General features: G+C 58.2%; 1 protein-coding gene across 9 annotated transcripts in view; it reads right to left on the reverse strand.

Moving 5' to 3' along the window:
- Nucleotides 1-22,368, reverse strand: part of COL7A1 (collagen type VII alpha 1 chain) — a 133,504-nt gene that overhangs the window by 103,794 nt on the left and 7,342 nt on the right. For 7 of the 9 annotated variants that reach the window (XR_012159789.1, XR_012159788.1, XM_073351407.1 and 4 more), the window contains exons 1-9: nt 18,999-19,090; nt 8,197-8,278; nt 5,347-5,527; nt 4,583-4,742; nt 3,990-4,083; nt 3,297-3,452; nt 2,517-2,680; nt 2,006-2,135; nt 1,060-1,179 (exon numbers count right to left, since the gene is read on the reverse strand). Coding sequence is in view for 7 of the 9 variants with exons in the window: in XM_073351407.1 (XP_073207508.1) it covers nt 1,060-1,179; nt 2,006-2,135; nt 2,517-2,680; nt 3,297-3,452; nt 3,990-4,083; nt 4,583-4,742; nt 5,347-5,527; nt 8,197-8,278; nt 18,999-19,082 (1,171 nt within the window). In the remaining 2 variants the exon portion in view is untranslated. Of the gene's footprint in view, nt 1-1,059; nt 1,180-2,005; nt 2,136-2,516; nt 2,681-3,296; nt 3,453-3,989; nt 4,084-4,582; nt 4,743-5,346; nt 5,528-8,196; nt 8,279-13,416; nt 13,861-18,998; nt 19,091-22,368 lie in introns of those variants that run through there. The other 2 variants (XM_073351409.1, XM_073351408.1) reach the window with 2 other exon arrangements.

The following is a 22,368-nucleotide window of genomic DNA, read 5'->3' on the forward strand; positions in this document are numbered from 1 at the left end:
TGTGCCCTCAGGGCTAGCATTCTCTGCTGGGGAGATGCACTGCCATGGCAGCCGGGTGTGGCAGCATGTAGGGTGAGGCGCACTGGGAGTGCTGCCAGGGCCACATGCACTGGGATGGCTGCAGGCTGGGGAGGGGCAGCTCCAGGTGCAGCTTCCTACAGAAAATAGCACTGGGGTGGGGGGCTTGAAACCATCTATACCCCTGCCCAAACCCCAGCATGCTCAGAGAGCCCCTGTACACACACACACTCTTCTGAGCACACACTGTACCCCATGTACATACCTCCACATGTACACCCCCAGCACATGTACTGATCTCCTCCCGTACACACAAACCAGTCCTGTACACCCACACCCCAGGACACCCACCCAACCCCTTCCAACCCCCTCCCCCCTGCCACACACACACACACAGGATATACAGAAGCACCTGGGCCCACACATTCCCCCACAACAAATACAGCTGCAGCGAGAGGAGAGCTGGGGCTGGAATCCGCTCTCACCTATGGGGTGCCTGGGCTTCACTCGGCCACGTGAACGCCACACACCACATCACAGAGATCCTGGCAGCACCACCCACCCCCTTTGGGCACAGTGGATGCCCTGCACTGATCCCGGCACAGCACGGCCTCCCATGGGAACAAGAGGCCATTCAACTGGCTCTGTGTCTGCCTGCCTCAGAGGGAGTTCATACGTCACAGCTGTCTGCTCCCTGGGGTTTGTGGCTAACAAAGTTGCTGGACAGACAGGGTGTGGGGAGGAGGTGGTGCAGCCAAAGAGCGAAGGGAGCAGAGATCCGTGCTCGCTGATTTTCCTCCAACCCTCCCACTCAGCCGAGTCCTAGGGCAGTGGAGAAAGGCCTGCCCAGGCTTGGATTCCCCTGCCCTCCTGGAATGGATCCAGGCTCCACACCCTACACATGAGGGACAAGGGTCTGTAGCTGGGCTGGCTGGCAGCTCTCCTGTGGCAGAGAACACAGCCCAGGGGGATGTTCCCACATTGCAGAGCCACAGGAGAGGCAGCGCCTCCCCGGCCCAATCGCCCGCACTCCGCCCTCACCTCGGGCCATGTAGGTGATCCGGTAGCCCTGCAAGTTCTCCAAGACAGCTCCCCAGGCCAGTCTGAGGAAGGACGGCCCAGCCTCCACCACTCGGAAATTTGACACTCCAGACAGGGCCCCTGAAAGAGAATGGGGGCAAGGCCATCACCCTCACACACTCCTGCCCCAGAGAGCCGCCAGCCCTTCGCGCGGGCTCAAGAGGCGCCTTGGTGCCAGGAGAAAAGCAAGCTGCCCTGGGGCGATGCAGGAGGGGACAGGGGCGGTCACTAGCCAGTCTGGGGCCAAATCCCAGCATGTTCCAGAGCAGCCCTAAAACTGTCACGCTCCCCTGGGCAGCATCCTCGGGATACTAAACCCTGACTCAAAGACTCCCCATATACAGTTCATCTCTCCGCTGCCAAGCCCACCAACGCCCCAGAGCCAACGCTATTGTGGGACCCACCAAAAACCATCAGCGCGAGAGCCCAGTGCCCGGCTCGGCAGCGGCACTCACACCCTATCAATCCCATCCCAGCACGGTCACCCAGCCACAGAATCCAAGATGGCGGCAATGATGGAGTGAGCACATGGTGAGGCCAGAGGGAGTCACCCATTCCCATGGGAAGCCTGCCAGGGTCACAGGCATGAGGAGTCCCACTCACCCCAAACTGAGCTGGAAGCGGGTCCAGCAGCCCTGTCCCATCGTTGGGTGGGCTCAGCCAGGCCCTATCCCTGTAATGGGGCCCATCCTCAGACAATAGTGCATGGACATGGTAGCTGACCTTTCTAGCCCCAGGCTGGACTCCAAGCTCACCAGGCTCTTCCATCAGGAATCCCCCTGGCTCAGAGGTCACCAGGGAGCCTCGGAGTGCAGGCTGGCTCCTGCTCTGGGCAGGTGGACGAGGTGTGGGAGTGTGGGGAGTGTCAAACGTGCTGCTTAGATGGGGAGCAGGGCAGGTTACTCACCAGTGCGTCCTTTGCCAGAGACCGACTCGCCAATGCTGTTGGCATACTGGGCGATGACAGTGACCAGATAATCCGTCCCTCCTATCAGCTGGCTCAGCACGGCACTCGTCTCCCCGGGGCTCAGGTTGACCTGTTCAAAGGCACCCAAAGGCATTCTCCTCTTCAGCCAGAGAGATCGAACACCCTGCCTGCTCACCAGCCTCCTCCTGCTGTCCAGATGGCATGGCCCACTGAGCCAGGCCCCACGGAGCAGGTGGGCTCCATATGAGATTTTGCACCATTCACTTCCCTAAGGGGTTTGGTGCTGGAGCAGGAGTCAGAGCCGCCGCCACGAGAAGCCAACAGGCTCTATTCACCCAGAGGGCAGGCTGCAGGCACACCCTTTCCAATGTGCCTCAGCCAGAGAAACCCCCTTTCCCAACAAGGGGGGGCAGCTCAGTCCCACTGGCCTCTCTGCCGAGCCTGTCCAGCAGGCGGATTTCCGGCCATAGCTGGGAAGGGAAGCTCTCACCTCTTGCATCTCTGCTGTAACTTGCTGCCCCAAGCCCGTGAGCGGCACATACTGGACTTTGTAGCCTGTGACCGGGCCACCCGCCGCAGTCCAGCGGATCCTCAGCATGTTGACCGCCTGCTCCACGAAGACCAGATTGGACGGGCCGCTGTACACCCGCGGACCTTAGGGGAAGGGAAGCAGCAGTCAAGCTCCCTGCTGGCACCCCACCTTCCCCAGGGCTGACACGCACAGAGCCACGGCGCAGACTCTAAGTCCCAGCTGCCCAACGCAGGGAGCCCGCTCGGGGACGGATGGCCTCTGCCACAGCAAAGGACGTCATCAGAAGAGAATCATGAAAACGTTCTCACTCAAACTTTCTGGGTGGGGGGGAATCAACTGGGTAGGGCAGCGACCGTGGGGCCAAAGCGAACCGACACAGCGCCCCATCACCACAAAACAATGCCACAGCGTGACATAGCACTGAGCCCTAGACGCCGGGATGTACTTCCAGGATGGGGCTCATCTCCAGAAACACAGGGGAAGGTGGAATTTAACCCTTCCATTGCAGCATCAGAAACAGCTGCGACAGCCAGTGCCCGAGACTCAGAAAGAGAAGTATCTTGCCAAGCAGAGCCAAGTGGGGAGACTGCCAAAATCCCTCAGGCTGTAGTGGTCTCGTGGGTTAGAAGGGCACAGCAGACAGGAGAGATGTGATCAAACACGGCATTCCAAAGCACGTCCAGGGCTGAGCCATCGCAGGGGGGAGGCCGAGAGCCCTAGGTGCAACACGCCCCTTACCTGTCTGCAGGACCCCTCCGGTGCTGGCACACACCCTCTGGGACACCAGCGGCAGCAGGGTGCCCAGGATCTTAAAGTCATTGACGTAGAAGAAGTAGTCCTCTGTGGGAGTGGAGGCCACACGTGTGAGCTCCGCGCGGTCTGCGTTCTTGATCCCTGTAGGGGGTGGAGAGCCAGTGAGCGGGTGAGTCTCTCTCCTAGGAATAATCCCCAGGTATGCCCTGAGCCATGTCCCCCTCCATCCACCGGCTGGCACAGTGGCACCCCCCCATTCTTACTCGCCCTAGCTGGCTGCTACAGTGTCAGACATTCACAGCGAGCTGCAGCACATGCCATGGTGTGCTGGGTTCCCGGGGCCCTTGGCCCATCGCCTCAGACTCTCCCACCTCCCACCCCCCTTGCAGTGCCCTGTAATGTCCTGCAGTGGCCAGCAAGCCAGAGCTCCCTAGCCTCACACCCCTGTGCCATCCACTCCCCCTGCCCTCCCATGCTAGAGGATCAGGCTCATTCCAGGCCTGGCCAGGTGCTTCCACTCTCATCCAGCAGCTGCACTGGCCAAGATCAGAGGACGGATGCATGGCTCTGCCTTCCTCCTAGAGCTCCCCTGCACCAAAGGGACACTTTGGCCAGCGGTGGGAGTCCTGAGCAGCCTGATGAAGGCAGACACACCCCTGGGCTCCTGGAGTCACTTACCCACAGCAAAGACCTTAGTGCCCTGAGCCTTCAGCTTCACGGACGGCTGCTCAGTGTCATCTTGAGACTTGCCATCTGTGATGAGGATGCAGACCTGCCAGGAAGGGGCAAGGGCAAGTCAGGCGGGGGCTGGCCAACTCCACACCAGCTGCCAGGCTCAACACGAGCCATGGGGCCCACCTCAGGGAGGAAGGGCCCCAAGGCCAGTGCCCCCATCTGGCTCAGCCAAAGCACAGCAGATGTGAGACTGGGACCCCCAGAAGCTGAGTTTGGAGGGGCCCACACTGGGAAGAAGGGGAGCAGCAGTCAGACAGTCCCACTGGGCTGGAGCATGTTGCCTCCCCATGGTCTCCCCTGTTATGGAGAAAGACTTGGAACTGGATAGATGTTAAACAGGGGTTCGAAGAAGAGAGGATGTAGCAACCCACCCGCTCCTGCCAAGCGCCCAGCTCTGCTCCCCTCCAGCACAGAGGGAGCCGAGTGACCGGCCTAGCCATCAGCATTCTCTGGCCCCACTGGAGGAGAACCGATAGGCCAGCGTTTTGCTCTCACATTCCCTGGCCATGGCATAAGCAGGGTCTCTCTAGAGGTACCTTTGGGACTCCAGCCCGGATCTGAGTGGGCCCAAAGAAGTTGTCAGCGATGTACCGGAGGCCGGCACCTGTGCGTGTGTTCCCGCCCTTGTAGCTCAGCTGCTGGATGGCCCTCTTCACCTCCGTCCCATTGGGATGCTGGGAGAACGTGAACTCGACCCTGGGGACAAACGCAATCCCAGGGGGATGGGGGAAAACCACAACACAGCCAACTCCCGCTCTGAGCAGGATCCCTACACAGTAACTGCATGGCCCACATGCTTCCTCAGGGGAAGCTACCAGGGCACCCACAGGGTTTCTGTAGGGGATGGGTCATTTTCCATGTATCCCTAGGGTGCGGCTCCACGGAAGCGAGGCAATGACACTACAGAGGTGGTCAGTGGGTTATCTGTAATGGGGCTCCTTAAAAAGTGTGCTAGGGGTTGCAGGGGCAATGGGGGTAATTAGATATCTTATTCTCCCCCTCCCCCTGCCCAGCCTAGGACAATGAAGGCGTTTCACTGGCTACCAAGGGGCACCGAGCACAGTGCCCATGAGCAGAGGCTGGGCCTCCTCTGTCAGTAGCAGGTGTGAGGCACTCGCAGCACTCCCTCCCCCAGCAGATAGCTCTGCGGCCACTCCAAGCATCCCGAGCTCCCTTGGCAACTGGAACCCCAGGAGCCACCCCCAGGAGCACAGAGAGGCGCCCCCACCAGGGACAGGGCTGCAGGAGCCTCCCGCACCCCGTGTGCCTGGCAGGGGGGAACAGGACCATTGGGACTCACCTGGGGTCGTCGCTGTACTGCACTGCCCCGAATCGCACCGCGCTCTCACCGACCACATGGACAAAGGGCCTGACCAGGTCCTCCATGAAGGCTCGGATCATGCGGAAGTTGGCCCTCCCAATGCTGGAGGATCCATCCACCAGGAACACGATGTCGGCCGCATAGACATTGATGCATGTCCCTGCAAAGCAACCATCAGCAGCTCAGGGCTGACTCCCTTTGTCCCAGCATGCGAGGGCCAGAGGGAACTGTCCCAGCCCTGCCATGGAAGCTCCCTCTGCTGATTTAGCCCTTCCAGCCTCTTACCCCAGGAGCCCTCACTCCTCCCACAGAGAGCTCTAAGACTGCCAGAGTCCATGAGTCAGGGCAAGGAAGCCCAGACCTCAGGGCCACATTCTCTAGCAAGGAGACAGGTTCAGTGCCAGAGGCCATGACAGCCTATCCCTCTATAGGAGTTTCAGGGCCAAGCGGGTGTGGAGCAGACAGGGCCAAGCAGGTGTGGAGCAGACAGGGCCAAGCGGGCAGGGGTGGGGATATCCCATGAATACGCAGGGGATGAGCACTGCCAGCAGCCAGTGCTTGTGGGCTGACAGCTCCCCGAGGGCTCACTGACTAGAGGCCCCCTTAGCAGAGAACACAATGGATTTTCTCAGACTAGTACCCCATTCCTCCCTGCCAACCACAGGCCTTGCAAAGGGGCCAGGGACTCACCAGCGAGGCAGCAGCTGCCCCTCCCCTGGGAATCACTCCAGCCTCTCACACATCCCACATTCCTTCAGGGATAAGTCCCTGCCAAGAGGCAGCTGGGACTCCAGGTCCTATATGGGCTGACAGAGGCAGCTCCATCACCCAGGACCATGCATCCTTCCTCCTCCTCCCCCCCTCATGCCACAAGCATAGGTGCTGGAGCTCGGGGTGCACCGCACCCCCTGGCTTGAAGTGGTTTCCATGGGTTTACAGTTTGGTTCAATAGCTCTCAGCACCCCCACTGTACAAATTGTTCCAGCACCCCTGGCCACAAACCTCCTCTGAATGTCAGCACAGGGCACCTCCCAGCCTCCCCCAGGATAAAACCCCTGGGCCCCTCCATGCCCCAGCTCATGGGAGGGGGCAGTCATCAAGCCTATGGAGGAAGGGAGAGACACCAACTCCCAGGCTGAGCATCAGGGAAGCGCAGTCTACACCCTGGAGCAGAACAAACCCGCAAGGAGCCCTCTGGCCTATCCCAAGAGCACAGGGGCGGCAGCAAGTCAGCAAGGGAGATGCTGCACTTCCCCCACTCGCAGTTCTGAGGGTTGCCAGCTGCCTAATAATCACACAAACCCAAACACCCTTGCCCCACCCCTGCCCCAAGGCCCCACGGCTGCCCCGCCCCTTCTCCAAGGCCCCGCCCCTACTCACTCCATCCCCCCTCCCTCGCTCTCCCGCACCGTCACCAGGCTGGGACAGGGGGTTGGAGTGCAGGAATGGGTGCGGGCTCTGGACTGACGGGTTGGGCCAGGAGATTCAGAGTGTGGAAAGGGGCTCTGCGCTGAGCCTGGGGCAGAGGGTTGGGGTGCAGGAGGGGGTGTGGGCTCTGGGAGGGAGTTTGGGTGTAGGAGGGGGTTCAGGGCTGGGGCAGGGGGTTGAGATGCATGCAGGAGGGGGTGCAGGATGTAGGCTCCGGCTGGGCAGTGCTTACCTTGGGCAGCTGCTGGGAAGCAGATGGCATGTCCAGCTCCTAGGCTCAGGGGTGGCCAGGCGACTCTGTGCACTGCCCTCACCCCAAGTGCCGGCTCCACAGCTCCCATTGGCCACTGTTCCTGGCCAATGAGAGCTGCAGAGTCAGCACTCAGAGTGGAGGCAGCATGCAGAGACCCCCTGGATGCCCCTGTGCCTAGAAGCTGGACATGCCGTTCACTCTGGGAGCTGCGCAGAGCCAGGGCAGGCAGGGAGCCTGCCTTAGCCCCGCTGTGCCGCCAGACTTTTAGCAGCCTAAAATCTCCCGGATTGGCTTCAATAGCCTCCAAGAGATGGAGGGTTGGCAACCCTAACAGTCCTCGTTTCAGGGACGGGGGCTCTCAGTCTGGGGATCTAGCCCTTATCCCCTCCAAGGAGGGGACCTCCCAGGTGGTGCTGAGAGTGGGATTCCAACCTGACCTTCTGTAGGGAGCAAGCAAGATCCTGACAGCTCACAGGTGGGGCCAGGAGCTGAGCACTGGACAAGCCCCACTTCACCTTGCACATCAGCAAGCATGGTGGGGTGGGGTGGTGGGCCAATAGAGATACCAGAAAGGCATGAGCCGGAGAACTGCAGAGAGCAGCAGATTTGTGACACCTAACTATGCAACAGCATGCCATGCTCCAGGCAGACATCCCAACCACAGACACAGAGGCCAGCCTCGAGGCAGCAGGGGCGCAGAGATCCTCTACTCTAGATCATTTCTCTGCCCCATCCAGTCCTGTGTCCGGCATGTGGGGACTTGGGGAACCATGAACCACTCAACAAAGTCTGTGTCCCATCCCCTCCCCCACATACACCCCACCCACCAGACCCAGTACAATTCAGCATGGTGACGACTCAGATCTGCCTGGGCAGCCTGCCAGCGAATCTGTGCTGGGAGGAGACACCTGGTATCGGACTACAGGGCACAGGCTGGTTTGAGGGGTGGAGCTGGGACCAGTCTGAATTCACCCTCCCAGCTGACTATGTGGGCCAAATGCCCCCATCTTCCCTCCCCCAGCTTCTCTGGGGCCACGCATTGTTTCCAGCAAACCCAGTGATGGTGCCACAAATGGGCCCAGCCCCCAGCCCTTGCCTCACATACCCCCACCCTCCCCACCCCCTTGGAGAACTCAGACAGCACCAACCTTGGTTTCTTTTTTGTGCCGTAACTGGTGCTGGAGCTAGGAGCAGAGCGAGGAGCAGGATCCACCCTCTCATCATGGGAGCCTGCAAGACATAACAAGTGGGAAGAGTGGATGCCCACCAGGGAACAGGAAAACCAATGGGGGGCTCATGTCTCAGCAAAGCAATGGGATGGGGGCAGAGACAAAGCTGAGTTTCATGGAAAAAGCCCACCGGACCCTCCCAGACACCTTACCCCACAGCAGGGGTTGCCACATTAGGCCAGTGGCCTGTCTCTGATCAGTGGCCAGATACAAGAAACCCCCCTAGTGAACACTTATGAAAACCTCCCCCAAGGGAAGTGCCTACTAACCCCAGGTGGTTGGTTCAGGGCCTGAAGCAGGCATTTTTATGCCGAGTAACCGTGGACACTCTTATTGTCGATATAAAGGTCTAATCTGGGTTTGAATTGTGCTGAGTTCTGGGCCACAACGACCCCTCCTGGCAGCAGGTTCTCCAGATTCACTGGGTTGAAAAGTGTTTCCTTTGGTAAGTTCTAAACAAGCTGGCGTTCAGTTTCCCTTGGCCGGCCCTATGTTCTTGTGCCAGGAGGCAGGGTGTATAGGCGACCCAATCTGCCATCTCTAAACCAGTCACTATTTTGCATACGTCTAGAGCAGTGTTTTTCCAACCCATGGGGGCAGGAGTGTCACACAGCGCTGCCAATTTCATTGCATTCTGAAGCTCCCCTCGCCTGGCACATCCAGACCCTTCATGGTCAAGTTTTCTCTGGCAGCCTCTGACCACATGCACATACTGAGGCAGCTCAGCATTGCTACCTTCGATACTCTGACTTCTGTAGCCAATGTAAGTGATGGAAGGGGATCACCAACAGTTGTTATTTCGGGTATGGGGTCACTACCTCAGAAGGCTGCGAAACACCAGGGGAGAGCATCCCTGTTCTCTGAAATACAATGTCCCCATCATGTCACCTCTCCGTGGGCAGCCTCTCCCCATTGCTGGATCCTTTCTGAGGTTGCCAGAACCGAAAACACATTCCAGTTGACATGTTAGTACTCATTTACATGGAGGCATCCTAGTCCTTGCAGCATTATTATTATTCAATATTGTCTCCTAGCCCACTCCTTATGCACCTTGCCATTCGGTTTGCTTTTTCTGATAGTCAGATATCTCAGAGCTGTCCACAGTGCCATACATGACTTTTCCCTGAGCTGTCACAGTTCATTTAGAACCCAGCAACAGGTGTGATTCATTCAAATGATTCCCTCCAGTGTGCATTAATTCACTCAAGCTGAAGGGCAACAAATTTAACTGCTAAAAAAAACCCACTGTTAATCTATGGGACTTGCTGATGCAGGATATTACAGAGGAAAGTAGTTTAGGAAGATTCCACTAAGGGTTAGACATTTATCTGAAGAAGAACAGCATCTGCAGTGACACCAGCTGGGACAAAGACTACCCCAAGGGCCATTGATCCTGATGCTTCAGGAAATAGAGTTATCACCAGCTTGAGTAGGTGAGTGAAGAAATCTCTACCCCAGGATAATGCTGTGCACTTATGCATAGGCCTGGGTGTGGGAGGGACAATTTCTTTTCTATCAAAAGCACCATCCCCCATTGGCCTCTAGAGAAGAGCAGGTAATGGTCTAGACGGACCCTCCATCCCTCCTGCAGTCAGACACCAGACATGACAGGCTGTTGGGCCCACTCCAGTATAACATTCCCCATACTGCTCTGGCACCATAGGAAAGAGCTAGACTACTACAGAATTGGCTTGTTTTTATGTCCCTTTCACTTATTTCTCTCTGTTTGAGCTCTTCCGTGTCCCAGCCCGGACCCCAGCAACCCGGAAACAGAGCAGAGAGATTGGCAGCAGCGCAGAGACTGGGGGAACTCACGGAGGGGCGAGAAAGGATGACACCTGGCACCAAGGGCTCCCTGGAACTTTGGTGGCAGTTTGTAAGAGCTCCCATTTCCCCGAGCATTGCACCCCAAGATGGAGAATAGAGAGAGGCTGCAGTAACCATCATTAAAGGCAGAGGGTAACTGCAAGCTAAACCCATCCCCCACCATGTACCAATCCTCTCCCCTACCCCACCTCGGGCTTCAAGCATCCACTAATGCCCATAAAGGGGATACTGAGGCTTGCTTTGCACACAGCGTTGCACTGGTTTGACTAATGGGGGATGTTGCACTGGTTTAGATGAACTGGTGCAGCCCCATGTGGACACACTCCCATTGGAGTGGTCCGCTATTAACTGATGTGAGCCAGATTTAAACACAGACAGATTGAAAGCCACATCCAAAGCTTCCCCAGTTTAAATTGTCCCACGGTTGGTGAAACGGGTAGGAGTTCAGCCTGAGGACGAGCCCGCGGAAGGCAGCAAGAGCCCAGCCCATTTGGGGAGGAAACTCTCCCCCGCACTTAGCTTCTCTCATTTGCCTTGAGTTCAGAGCTGGCGAAAGGCCTGACTGACAGCCTGGCTGATACTTGGGCCTCACACTGCACTTTTCCACTGCTAGCTCTCAAAGGGGACGGTCAGCAGCGTTCTTATCTCCATTGTGCAGAGGGGAAGGACACACAGCGAGTCAGCATCAGTGCTGGCAATGGAACCCAGGTCTTCCCACTGCCCCATGCTCTACCCATGGGACCGTGTTGCCTCCCCGCAGAGCAGCCAGCAGCAGTGCAAGCTTTACCCAACACTCCCTTCCCCCTGCCCCCCCACCCCCGAGCCAGTGGGCCTTAGCCATGTCATACAGGGATCTGCTCGAGGGGGCAGAGGGGCGTTTGTTCTCTGCATCTCAGCCCTGGGCTCTGGGATCCTTCCCTCTAGAGCAGCTTGTGCAGTTCTGCATAGAGCTGTAAAAGGGAGATGCCTTGACAGGGCCCAGGGAATGAGTCAGATGGACCTGGGCTGCGTTATTGCATGTTGCAGTGGTTTGGTGAGGAGCCTGGAGTGCCGCACATGTGGTGCCATCCAGAACAGGGAGGACAGGTATTGGCAGAGCCAGCCAAAGAGGAGGGGAAACTCCTCTCAGACCAGGGGGCTCCCTTCCAACATGGGCTGAACACATGCCTGGAATCCAGGCCCATCAAAACTCTGCAGCTGGCAGAGGCTCACATGAATTAACGATGGGGGGCACTGCTTCTCTTGCCCCCACAGCTGATGAACACCAGATCGTACCCCAAAGTCCACAGCTGGGGCAGAAGAGCTGTCAGTGCTGCAGGCCAGGAGTGATGGGAACTTCTCTACAAATCTGCACTGGCAGAAGCCTGGGAATCGAGGGCTCTCATGCAATGCAAATGGGGCTCTTGCTCCTCCCTCTAACATGTAGCTGGAGTAGTGCAGCCCTGAGACAGCTAAGGAGGGTCATTGCACCCTCAGCAATGCAGAGTCCAGCTTTCCAATGGGGACAGAGGCATAGCCAGGGCTGAGGGCCCACACATGCTAGCCATCACTTTCCACCTCTTGCTTCAGCTGCACAGGAGCCCCACACCCCTTCTGCTCCTAGGCAAAACCAAGCAGGTGCTTTCCCCCATGAGACTAAGCAGGGTCTAGAGACTAACAAAGTAGATCAAACCAGAGACACCTGAAAGTAAGAGCTTTTGGGGCACCGACAAACCCTGCCCAACACAGCCAGGCCAGATCAGATGCCCCCTCCTCACTGAGCTGAGACAATCCCAATGAATCCAAACAGGAGAGAGTCCAGGCTCACTTACACATCTGTGATCTGTCTCCCCAGGATTCCCATTGACACCAACAGGAGGTGGGGGGTGGAGGGGAGGAATGCAGGGGAAGAGGGCAGAGAAAGTGAGGGGCAAAGGACAGGAGGCAGGGGTAGAGGCACAGGTCCCCTGTTGGAGCTTTTAATTAGCAAAGCCAGCACCCCTGATTCCAGCCCCAATGAGGAGGGGCCACCTCTCCAGCATGGCACAACTCTGTCCCCCTGGGAAGGAGAGAAGCCAAGTTTCAGCAGGACATGGGTGCCCCAGCGCCAGGGAGAGGGGAACGGGCAGGGCAGGTTCCCCTGGCAGAAGTGTCACTGCACACACTCACACCAAGGCAGCGAGCTAACAACCCCACGCCGGCCTGCCAACCTCAGGCCTTCCTGCTTCCCAGCGGCCATTCCCAGCTCTCTCCAACCAGGCTGTGTACACCCAGGAGTGCAAGTGTGCAGCTGTGAGCGTACGACAGCATGAGCGTGCGCTGTTCTGACCCTCAGAGGATGAGTGGATGGTTGTGGTTGCAATGCAAGTATGTGATTGTGCATAGTTGAGAGCGCAAGCACGCACAGCGGCGTGAGCGTGCAGTAGTGTGCACTGCTATGAGTGTGAATACTTGGGCGGGATCCCTTCGGATCTTACCTCTCCTGTTTCCTCCCTGTAACTGTTTGTTAACGGTTGCCCGGCTGACGTCCCTCTCCCCTCGCGTGTTCCAGGGCCCAGTGAAAGTCAAGGCAAACCCAGAGCCTGAGAGAGATGCTCCAAGGAGCTCTGTAACCTGTCCCTTCCCCAAACCCCTGCCAGCTCCAGAGTGGAGAGTCAGCTCAGCTGTCCAGGATGCATTGCCCCTTCCTGCCTCCCCATCCCCATCTTTTGGCCCCTGTCCCTCACCAGGCCCAGGTAAGCAGTTCCCCTGACATACCCTGGGACAAGCTTTATACAGGGAGCTGCAACAGGATGGGGACCACACCACCAGTGCACACTGGCTAAGCTTCCCACTCAGGGCAGCTCCCCCCATCTCCCCACGGAACTGGTCTCCTGCCCGGGAGGCCCTGTCGGGGGGACTCTGTTCGGACCCAAGACCACCCTTCTGCTGGGTGCCTGCAAAGCCACGGTGCATCCAAAGAGCTCCCAGACCGCGCGGGGCGGGGAAATGGGCAGAGGCTGCAGGGGCAGCGCGTGGGAGGGGAACTGGAGCGAAGGGGAAGCCGCAGCGGATGAACGGACCAGACCAGGGGTTTCCCCTGGAAAGTTCCCAGCGCTGGTGAAGAGGGAACCGTGTGTCCAGGGCGCTCTGGGGCTAGGGAGACTCCTGCTGGGGCTGTTCCCCGCCCTGGAGAGGGGCAGAGGGGGACACGGGCAGAGGCGCACGAGAGACAAGCCCGGCTGCACAGAGAGGCCCTGGGATTCCCCGGGGGCGCCCAGCCACCTGGTTCCCGTCGCAGCCCTGCAGCTGCTGCCCCCGCCCGGGCTCCCGCAGGGAGCGGCGCGGCGTTACCTGCTGCCCGCCAGCATACTCCGCAAATCCCGGCTCTCACGCCCCTGGGAGCCGGGCTGGGAGCCGGGCTGGGACCCGGCGGGCGCTCGGCTCCGGCCCCTCAGCGAGATCGCCGCGCTCCTTGCCCGCCACGCATCGGGGAGGAAACTCCCGAGGCTCCCCGAGCAGTGGAGAGGGAGGCTGGAGAGAGTCTCGGAGAAGCTGCTGCCAGGGGGGGCCGGTTCCTGCCTCCTTCCGGCTCCTGCCTCTCTCCTCCGTGCCCCCAGAGCCCCTCCACCAGTAAGCCGGGGCCCCAGCTTTTGGGCAAAGCGCTGCAGGCTGCACCCCCGGCCCAGCCCCTGCTCCCGCGGCAGCCAATGGCCACCCGGCCCTCCCAGGTGCAAGGGGCTGCTCCCCTGCTCGCGTGTCAGGGCGCTGGGAGTGGAGCTCAGCCGGCCACACCCGGGACGGGAGCCTGCAGCTCCAAGCGGGACACCGGGCCTTCCCTGCCGAGGAAAACGGGACATCCCCTTTGAGGGACAGCGATGGCCTTTGATCTAGCAGAGCAACTGAGCCGGGGCGGTGAATGGGGCAGATGGTGGCCACTGGAGGCTGGGTCCTGGCCCACACTGGTGGAGACCGAAGGGGCCGTAAGAAGCAAGGATGGGTCTCTGCTCAGATCCTTCTTTGGCCAGATCAGCCCACAGCTCCTTGTGGGTCGGGGGCTGAGGAGACTGCACCCACCTCGGGACCCCAACAGGCAGGGCTGGTACACATAGACTCAGCACCCCCCCACACGCACACCCGCCCCCGGAAAGGCTGGTTGACAAAATGAACATTTCCCAGAGAACTTTCCCTTGGCTGGAAATGTTTCGGATTCCTTAATGAAAAATCAGCACTCAGCTTTTATAGTCAAACTATCTAGGTTCTGTTAACACTTGGGGGGTTGGGTTTTTCACCGCTCAGCATCTTTCCCCAGAAAGGTTTTTGACAACTGAAAAAATGTAGGCATTTGGGTTCCGTTTTTGTTGAAAAACTGGAAAAATTCACTAGAAATTCGGGGGGGGGGTGATTTATTTTTGGTTCAAATTTCCCATGAAATATTGGCATTTGGGGCCAGCTTTAACTAGAGGGTCCCCCAGGTCAGGGCAAAGGTGCACTGGTCGTTTCCCCCCACACACTAATCTGGACGGGGTGAGAATCATAGAACTGGAGAGGTCACCTAGTCCAGTCCTCTGCATTCATGGCAGGACTAAGTATTATCTAGACCATTCCTGACAGGTGTTTGTCTAACCTGCTCTTAAAAATCCCCAACCTCCATAGGCAATTTATTCCAGTGTTTAAGCAGTGCTGGCCCCTCCTCCCCATCCCAGAGCAAGGACCTAGGATAGTCAGTTGGGAGAGTTCTTTGGGCTTTCAAATCCCACTTCACCCCACAGTGCCGGGTTTGCAATGGTGCCCGTGGCTCCATGGAACCAGGCCATGCTCAGAAGGGGCCCAGGCCTGCTCTGCTTGCACTGTGCCCTGAGATCCCGCCAGCCTGCTGGCTCCCCTGCACACACATAATTGCTCCTCTCAGGAGGGTTCCTCTCCACCCCCTGGCCCTATCTGCTGGCTTCTCGCTGCCCCCTGGCTGGACCCAGTACACCTCTGGCTCCGGGCAGTCTCTGCTTCCCAACACCTGTGGGGCTTTGCCTGTCTCCCTAGAGCTGAACCGCCTGGAGACTGGTGTAGAAGCCTGGCCAGTCTTGGCCAGTTGGGGCAGGGGGACAGTGTGGGGGGCTTGGCTGGGCCCCTTCATGCAAGTGGGTCCTGAGGGAGCCTGGCTGATCACACCACTCCCAAGGGGCCAGAGTGATTTCCCACCCCGGGACCAGCCCTGGCTGCACCGCTGGCTCAGCCCAGCAGACACAGTCACCTCCCAGCAGGGGTGGTGAGTGTGGCCGGGAGGCAGGACATGGGGGAGTGGGTCTCTGGAGGGCCAGGTGTGTGTGTGTGTGTGTGCTGGGCTGTGAGGGGGCGGGGAAGATCTCTGTGTGTTGGGGCACTAAGGAGTGGGGGTTCTGTGGGGGAGGCTGTGGGCAGGGGGCCCTGGGCAGGGGTGATGAACAGGGTGCTGTGCAATTGTGGCACAGTCCTTGGGGGGCCCTGAGCATAGCAGGTCTGGGGGGGCTCTGGCCATAGGAAATTGGGGCAGGGTTCCGGTGTTGGGTGGGAGGGCTGTGTGGCATGGCATGGCATGGCATGGCATGGGCCCACCCCTGCCATATAACCTCACAAAGGATAATCAGGTAGTTCTGTCTGTCCAGTAGAGCCAGCCCATTTGGCCACACAAACGGAGTCGACACTGGCCACATTTGAAACAATAGACTGAGAAACCCGAGGCCACTGACTCCATCAGCTCTGTGCCCTGCCTGGAAGAAGCCAGTAGCTGATGTTCTTGGGGAATGTGTAACCTGCCCATTATGCAGCTGGCTCATTGTGTAATACTGTACATTATGTGTATGTGTGGGGAGGGGGGTCTTCCTGACCCTTGCTGTGAGCAGTTTATGTATTAGAGCATGAAGATTGATTCTCCTCTCATTTTAGTTACAAATCTTACGGATCGGCGTAACATTATCCAGCTGCATTTTCAATCCAGGCACCGGGAAGTTGCTCAGCGAGAGACAGCCAGCAACTTTTCTAAGCCAAATCCCAGCAAGAGAGACTGGATCCGTTCTGCTTCTGGTGTAAATCCCTGGCTCTCGTGAGCTAACCCAGCCTGGGGCTTCTTGGCCTAATGCTAAAATAAAATGTAATCAAGTTACCCCACCAGAACAATCCTGTCTCCCCTTCCCTCCCTTACCCAGTCAGAACAACAGTCCGTCCAGACCAGGGTCTACTTCACTAGGTATTTCCACGGTGCTCCCACCCCTGCAGTACTTAAGCACTTCAGGGACTCACAACTAGGAGCGTCAAGTGTTCTGTAGCCCTGGTCATGGTAGATCAGACTGATTAGCCCATCTAGGCCAGTTTCCTGTCTCCAGCAAAAGCCAGTACCAGATGCTTCAGAGGAAGGTGCAAGAATCCATACAACGCCACTGTATGTACTATCCTTTCCTACAGGAAGACGGGACAGTGTGGTCAGCTAATGCTCTGAGTCAGGCAGGGGACTCAGAGCTGTCTGGGGAATGTGCATTATCTGCTTTTAAATCCAATTCACCGTGCACCCCTGGTGATTTTGCATTGGGTTGTCTGTCCATTACAGTTCCACATGACCAGTCCTATAAGGAAAAAGGCACCTTTCAAAACTATTGCTGTAGGGTATGATTCAACCTCAGTCCCTGCGATAAAGCAATGCTAGCTCCCCCCACCCTTGGCTCTCTAGGGCAGCAGGCTCACTCCAGGCACTTTGCCCTTTGACTCCAGCACTCCCAGCTTCTGCCTTGTGAACTAAAGGGAAGCTCAGCTGGAAGAGACGGGACTGACAGGCAGGTTTGAGGCAGGTTAACCAGCAGAGGGCGGTGGGGCCAACACCTCACTGCAGCATGAGGTGATCAGGTATCATCCTGCTCTCCTCACAAGCAGAGAATTACCAGTCATCTGCCTTTGGGCCCCCAAGTCAGTTAGCACTCTGCCTCCCCACCCACCAGACACCACCTAACATGGAGAATTAGACCCCCCGCAGCCCGCACCAACTGGAGATCAGCACATGGCTCCATGCCCACACCGCTGGGCTGCCATTCATTATGTAGAAGCATGTAGAGGCTCCGGCTCCAGACTAGGAGCCCATTATGCTACAAGGAACCTTGAGGAGAGGCCATTCCCTGCCCTCCAGGAGCTCTGTGTCCAGTTCATGAGAAGGCTAGAAAGACCCCACTTGGTTTCAAAGCAATTCCCAGGGTCCCTTTTAAAGCACCTCTGCCTTGGGAGTTTCCACAAAGGCGATTAAAGGGCCCAGGACCCCACCAGACAGGACAGGCTACTTCGATCACTCCAGCAGCACGGAAGGTTAATTCTCCATTGAACTTTCATTGGACCATTTGACCAACCCCTGACTGCCCCCATTCCGCGGGCACCAGTGTACTGCATGGCTAAAAGCCCTCTCCTGAGCCTGGCATGCTCCAGAGGGCAGTCTGGACAGGGCTGTACCAGGCTGCAAGGGGGAATGGAGCCACAGAAGGGCTGGACTGGGTAAGTCCCATCCTCCTGATCTGGTCCTAGCCATGACTTTGCAAGCCTGGTAAAGTTCAGCAGGAGCTAGAGACATCAGCCATCCTGGGCTGCCTGGCATTGGCCCAAGTGGCTTTGCTGTTCCCATCCCGTCAAGGGAGTCTGGGGAGTTCCGGGAGCCTCGGCTGCAGCCCCGCTCACATACTCAGATCGGTTCAGCCACCAGAGAGAGTCACCAGAGAAATGTCTTCAACAAACAAACAGCCGGCGGGACGGCTCCAGCATTTAATTAGATTATCCAGAATGACCACCGGAAAGAAAACAAACAGGAGATGCTGGGGCTCCCAGGCTGCTCAGTTCCCAGCAGTGTGCACACTGGCCAGGAAGCCAGGGGCCTCTCTTCCCCACATCCCTCAACACTGGGACAAAGGGTCACACACCTAATCAAAGGAACAACTTCTTATGTAACTTGCAGTTAACCCATGGAACTCACTGCTGCAGGATATTACAGAACACCACAGAGTACATTTCAAAACAGAATTAAACACTATCAGAGACAGGCTGCCCTTGGTTCTGTATGGCAGGATGGAGAAAACTAGACTAGATGGTTCCCATGTGGCAACTCCTATGGAGAATGGTGCTGGGTTACTGTGCAACCAGCCCTAGACATGCGAGTCCTGGAATCTTAGCTTTCGGAAAGGCCAGGTGCAGAGGGAGACTAATGATCAAGATTAGTCCATGATGAGGGGCATTGTGGAGCTGTTATGGGGAACATCACTGACCTCGGGACCCCAGAGGGCATGCTCAGTTTTCCAGGCTGTTGAGCTTGTGTTAAGTCTCATAGGGAGCCAAACTGAGAGGAGATGGGCTATGGAATTCCCTACTGGGCTGGACTAGTGATCCAGCGAGCAGGTATCCCGCCTCCTACAGTGCCAGCACTGTCTGCTCCAAAAACCCTACAGCAGGCAGCTCTGGGATACCCTGCCCACAGGGAAGGCTCTTCCCAACACCAGGCAGTTAGTGGCTGGGCTGTGCCCTGGGGCAGGAGGGCTTGGATCTCTTCTCTAGCATAATTGGGAACATTCTCATCACCTGACAAACATCAGCTCCTTTTGGGGATCTTCTGCCCTCCCCACCCCAAAGGGTATCCCTCTAGTCAATCCCCCTCCCCCCACAGTGCATTTAAGGGCACCCCCAAATGCTGCGTCGTGTTTCCAGTCCTGTTACCACCCCATGGCTTCTCTCTGGCTTAGCTGCTCGTCTCCTCTATCGTGGGTCCCACCCCAGCAGGGCAAGAACCCAATGGCTTCTCCCCACACTACAGCAGCTCAGGGCAGGCTGCATCTCAGAAACAGCTTCATTGGTGCCACACCTTCCCAGCAGGTACCAAGCCACCTCCCTCCTCCTCCTCCTCCTCCTCCTCCAGGCCTTTGGTATACCTGTGTCCTCACCTCCTCTCTTGGAGACACAGATCCTGCAGGCTCAGGAACTCCCCCTTCCACTCCTTCAAGAGCGATAAGCAGGTCCACGTGCATCTTCCAGCAGGGGGTGGAGGCCCATTACCCTGAGTAGCACCATGGAACCCCACAGCCAAAGCACCTTCAAAGCTGTGTCAATGGATCAGTGCTACGCACTTGGGGCCTTCTGCCCTCGCAGAGATGCAGCCTGCCCTGGGCTCCTGAAGCACTTTTCCAGACACATAGTTTCAAAGGCCGGGGAGGGGCTGCCATCTCCCAGCTCCCTCTTAAAGGCACAGCACCAAGAGCACCCCATGCCACCTCATTAGCACGTCTTTGCATATAGACCTGTGTTCAGTCCCCTCCCCCACACAGTCAGTAGCTCCAGGGCTGGTGGCCTTTAGCTTCCCTTGTTGACTAAGCTCTGGGTGGGCCTGGCTCTGGGTGTTGAGGTGGCTAACAGCACAAACACACACACTGCACCATGCTCTGTAATCAGGGTGATCCCTGTGCCCTCCTCCCATCTGCCATCCAAATGGGAGCAGCCTCCTTCTCAGCAGCCTGTCCAATGAAGGCAGGGGAGCCTGCCCCAATTAGAAGAGGGGCTTCATTAAACAAGGAGCAGAGGCAGCTGCCAAGAGCTCTGAGGCTGGCCCCAGGCCCAGAACAGGAGTGGTAGATTCATTGAGAGGGGGATTGCCTAGATGTGATGGCTGAAACAGCTCAGAATTTGACACCCCCCCATCGCTGATGTCCATGGGGCAGCCACAGTAAAGGGTTCAGTGCCTGGCAGCAGTGCGCATCTCCACAGCATGGCGTTTACCCGTGTCCTCATGGCCCTGCTTGTGGACACAGATCCTCCAGGCTCAGGAGAAGCACTGCTGGGAATTGTGGTGTCGCGGTGGGGGGAAGGTGTGTGCCAAGAGAGGGGCCTCATGCTCTTCTCAGAAGCTGCCAGGAGCCAAGGGCATCCCAGCTCCCAGTGGAAGGGAGTCCTGGCTGAGGGCCTGCTGCTGTGAAAGCGCTGCTCCTGGCTGCTCTGAGAGTCACCCCGGGCTCTGCCAGCCACCACGGGGTCCAAGAAACCAGCTGGCATGGCAAGGCTTGGCCAGGTGCCCACGCACAGCAGGGGCTTTGTAGAGAGGGAAGAGGCCTTGCAGCATCTGGATGGCATCACTGCAGAGCGCAGCACAAGCCACACAGCCTACAAGAGAAGGGGCATGGGCCTGCACAGGTGCTGCATCACAACTGACTCAGACCCCATGCAGAGTGGACGGAGGCCCCCAGGCCAGGCCACATCTTCCAGAGTAGCCCCAGCAGCCCCTCTGTGCCAGTGGCATCACAGTTTCAGTGTGGGAGCAGCCCAGCAGCCCCTCTAGGCCAGTGTCCTGCAGTGCTAGGACAGACTGGGGAGCCATCTCCGCTAGCAGCAGTGGCTGGCGACAGAAAGTCAGAAGGGGGATAGCAGTGGCTCTGAGTTGTGAGGATCCCAGGGCAAACCCCAGAGAGCTGAGTGTCCCCACCCCATCAGGGCCACAGGAGATGGGGGGCTGCAGCAGGCAGCCCGTGCTGCTTTCCTAGTCACCAGATCAGATGCTTCATGACCCCCACCACAGCGGTGCCAGGAAAGGAATCCTGCATGTGGCCTCAAGGCCCAATGGCTCCCTTCTGCAGAGGGAGGGCACCAGGTGTGAATGACTCACCATGCTCCTCCTTCCCCTGCCCCCTCCCTAGCGTTCCTCCAACTGCCAAAGCCAGGAAGGGAAAGGTATGCGTCGTCATCAACCTGCCCCATCTCTCCCCTTAAACCCCCCCACCATCCTGCCTCCTGCCAGGCATGTCAGTCGAAGCGCAGTCGCTCCGGGGCCCGGATACCTCACCGGGAGAGGAACTCGAGGAATCTGCCTGCAGGCAGCTTGCATGCCTCCCTGCTCCACAGGGACTCAGCAATGGGCCCGTGGAGCGAGAGCCACACACTCGGAACAGGGCGACTACTGGGCAGCTGGTGCTGGCATCAGACCCTCCCTTCATCAGCCTTTGGAGCTCCCTTGGGTTGGGTTAGGTCAGCCCCCACCCACCCATTCTAGCCCTGGGACCCCACACAGCTCTGCCAGTGCCCCTCTGTTCACACCCCCAGAACCTCCCCCCAGCTATTCTAGCTCTGGGACCCCACATAGCTCTGCCCGTGCCCCTCCGTCCACACCCACAGCATGCCCCCTGGCTATCCCAGCCCCAATCTTGCTATGCAGCTCCGTTGATTCGGACCCTCCTATCCCATGCACATGGGGCTAGACAGGGACTGGAGCATGCTCAGGGAATGCTGGTCAAAGTTCTACTGGATGGGGGGCAGGAGGGCGAGCTGGACTCCAGCTGCTGTGCCCCAAGGAGCTGAGCATGGCATGTGCTCTCTCCCCCTCCCCCTTGGCGTGTCACTGAGCAGAGCAGGGAAGGGGATGAGCCAGCTGGGCAGTGGCTGAGATGGGAGCTCTGAGCTGTGAGGGACCTGAGGCCATTTGTCCTGTACCTCCCACTAGCCCAGGGGTACTGCCTGCAGCACAGGTGTAGCCAGACTGGGGCTGAGGAGGGACTCATCGTGCCCTTTTCCCTGCTAATATCAAGTGGAAAGAAAAGCCCCTGATGCTCCCTGCTCAGGCCTCACCTCCATGGAACAACTTCCCCTGGGCTCCAGTCTTCGTTCCCCACAACTGAGCTGGGAAAGGCCTTAGGGGCAGGCGGGGCAGCCATGCAGAGCTCCCAGAGACACACGGCTAGCGCACTCACTGTGCCATCTATTATCCAGAGAACCCCCATTACAAAGTGGGAGCCCTGTCTGGCTCAGCTGCTACCCATAGCCCTCATGAAGAGCCAGGGGTAAGCCTTGGCTGCAGGACCCTCACACAGGGAGCCGGGGGGCTAAGGCGTTCTATGCGGCTGGCTGAGATCGGGGAGGGAGAGGGGGCTGTGACTCATGCTCAGTGTAGTCAGAAAAGGGCCCTTCTCTGTCAGTCTGCATTCACCTGCTCACTGCACCAACCCCAGCAGCTTCCCTTCAACACCTTGTTTCCTTCTGTTCACCAGGTGGTTCCCCCTCGCAGTTCTTCTGTCTATGCTCCTGCCCAGGGGAACAGAGCAAACCCAGGACTGTGCCTGCTGGGCCACCACCGATGACTGGGGCCAGGGGGTCCCGCATGGCAGCAGAGCTGCAGTCGCTGTCCTTCCCTCTGTGCCTACAGTTAGCTCCTCCCCACTGCAATCCCTCGAGTCCCCCAACCACCAGTGGACTAGCAGACAGAATCGAGCCATGCAGATGCCTATGCCAGGGCAGCACCTGGCACGCCCTGGGCACTGCATATGTGGGTCTTGG

Source organism: Lepidochelys kempii, chromosome 7, assembly GCF_965140265.1.
Source record: "Lepidochelys kempii isolate rLepKem1 chromosome 7, rLepKem1.hap2, whole genome shotgun sequence".
Classification (NCBI taxonomy): Eukaryota; Metazoa; Chordata; order Testudines; family Cheloniidae; genus Lepidochelys; species Lepidochelys kempii.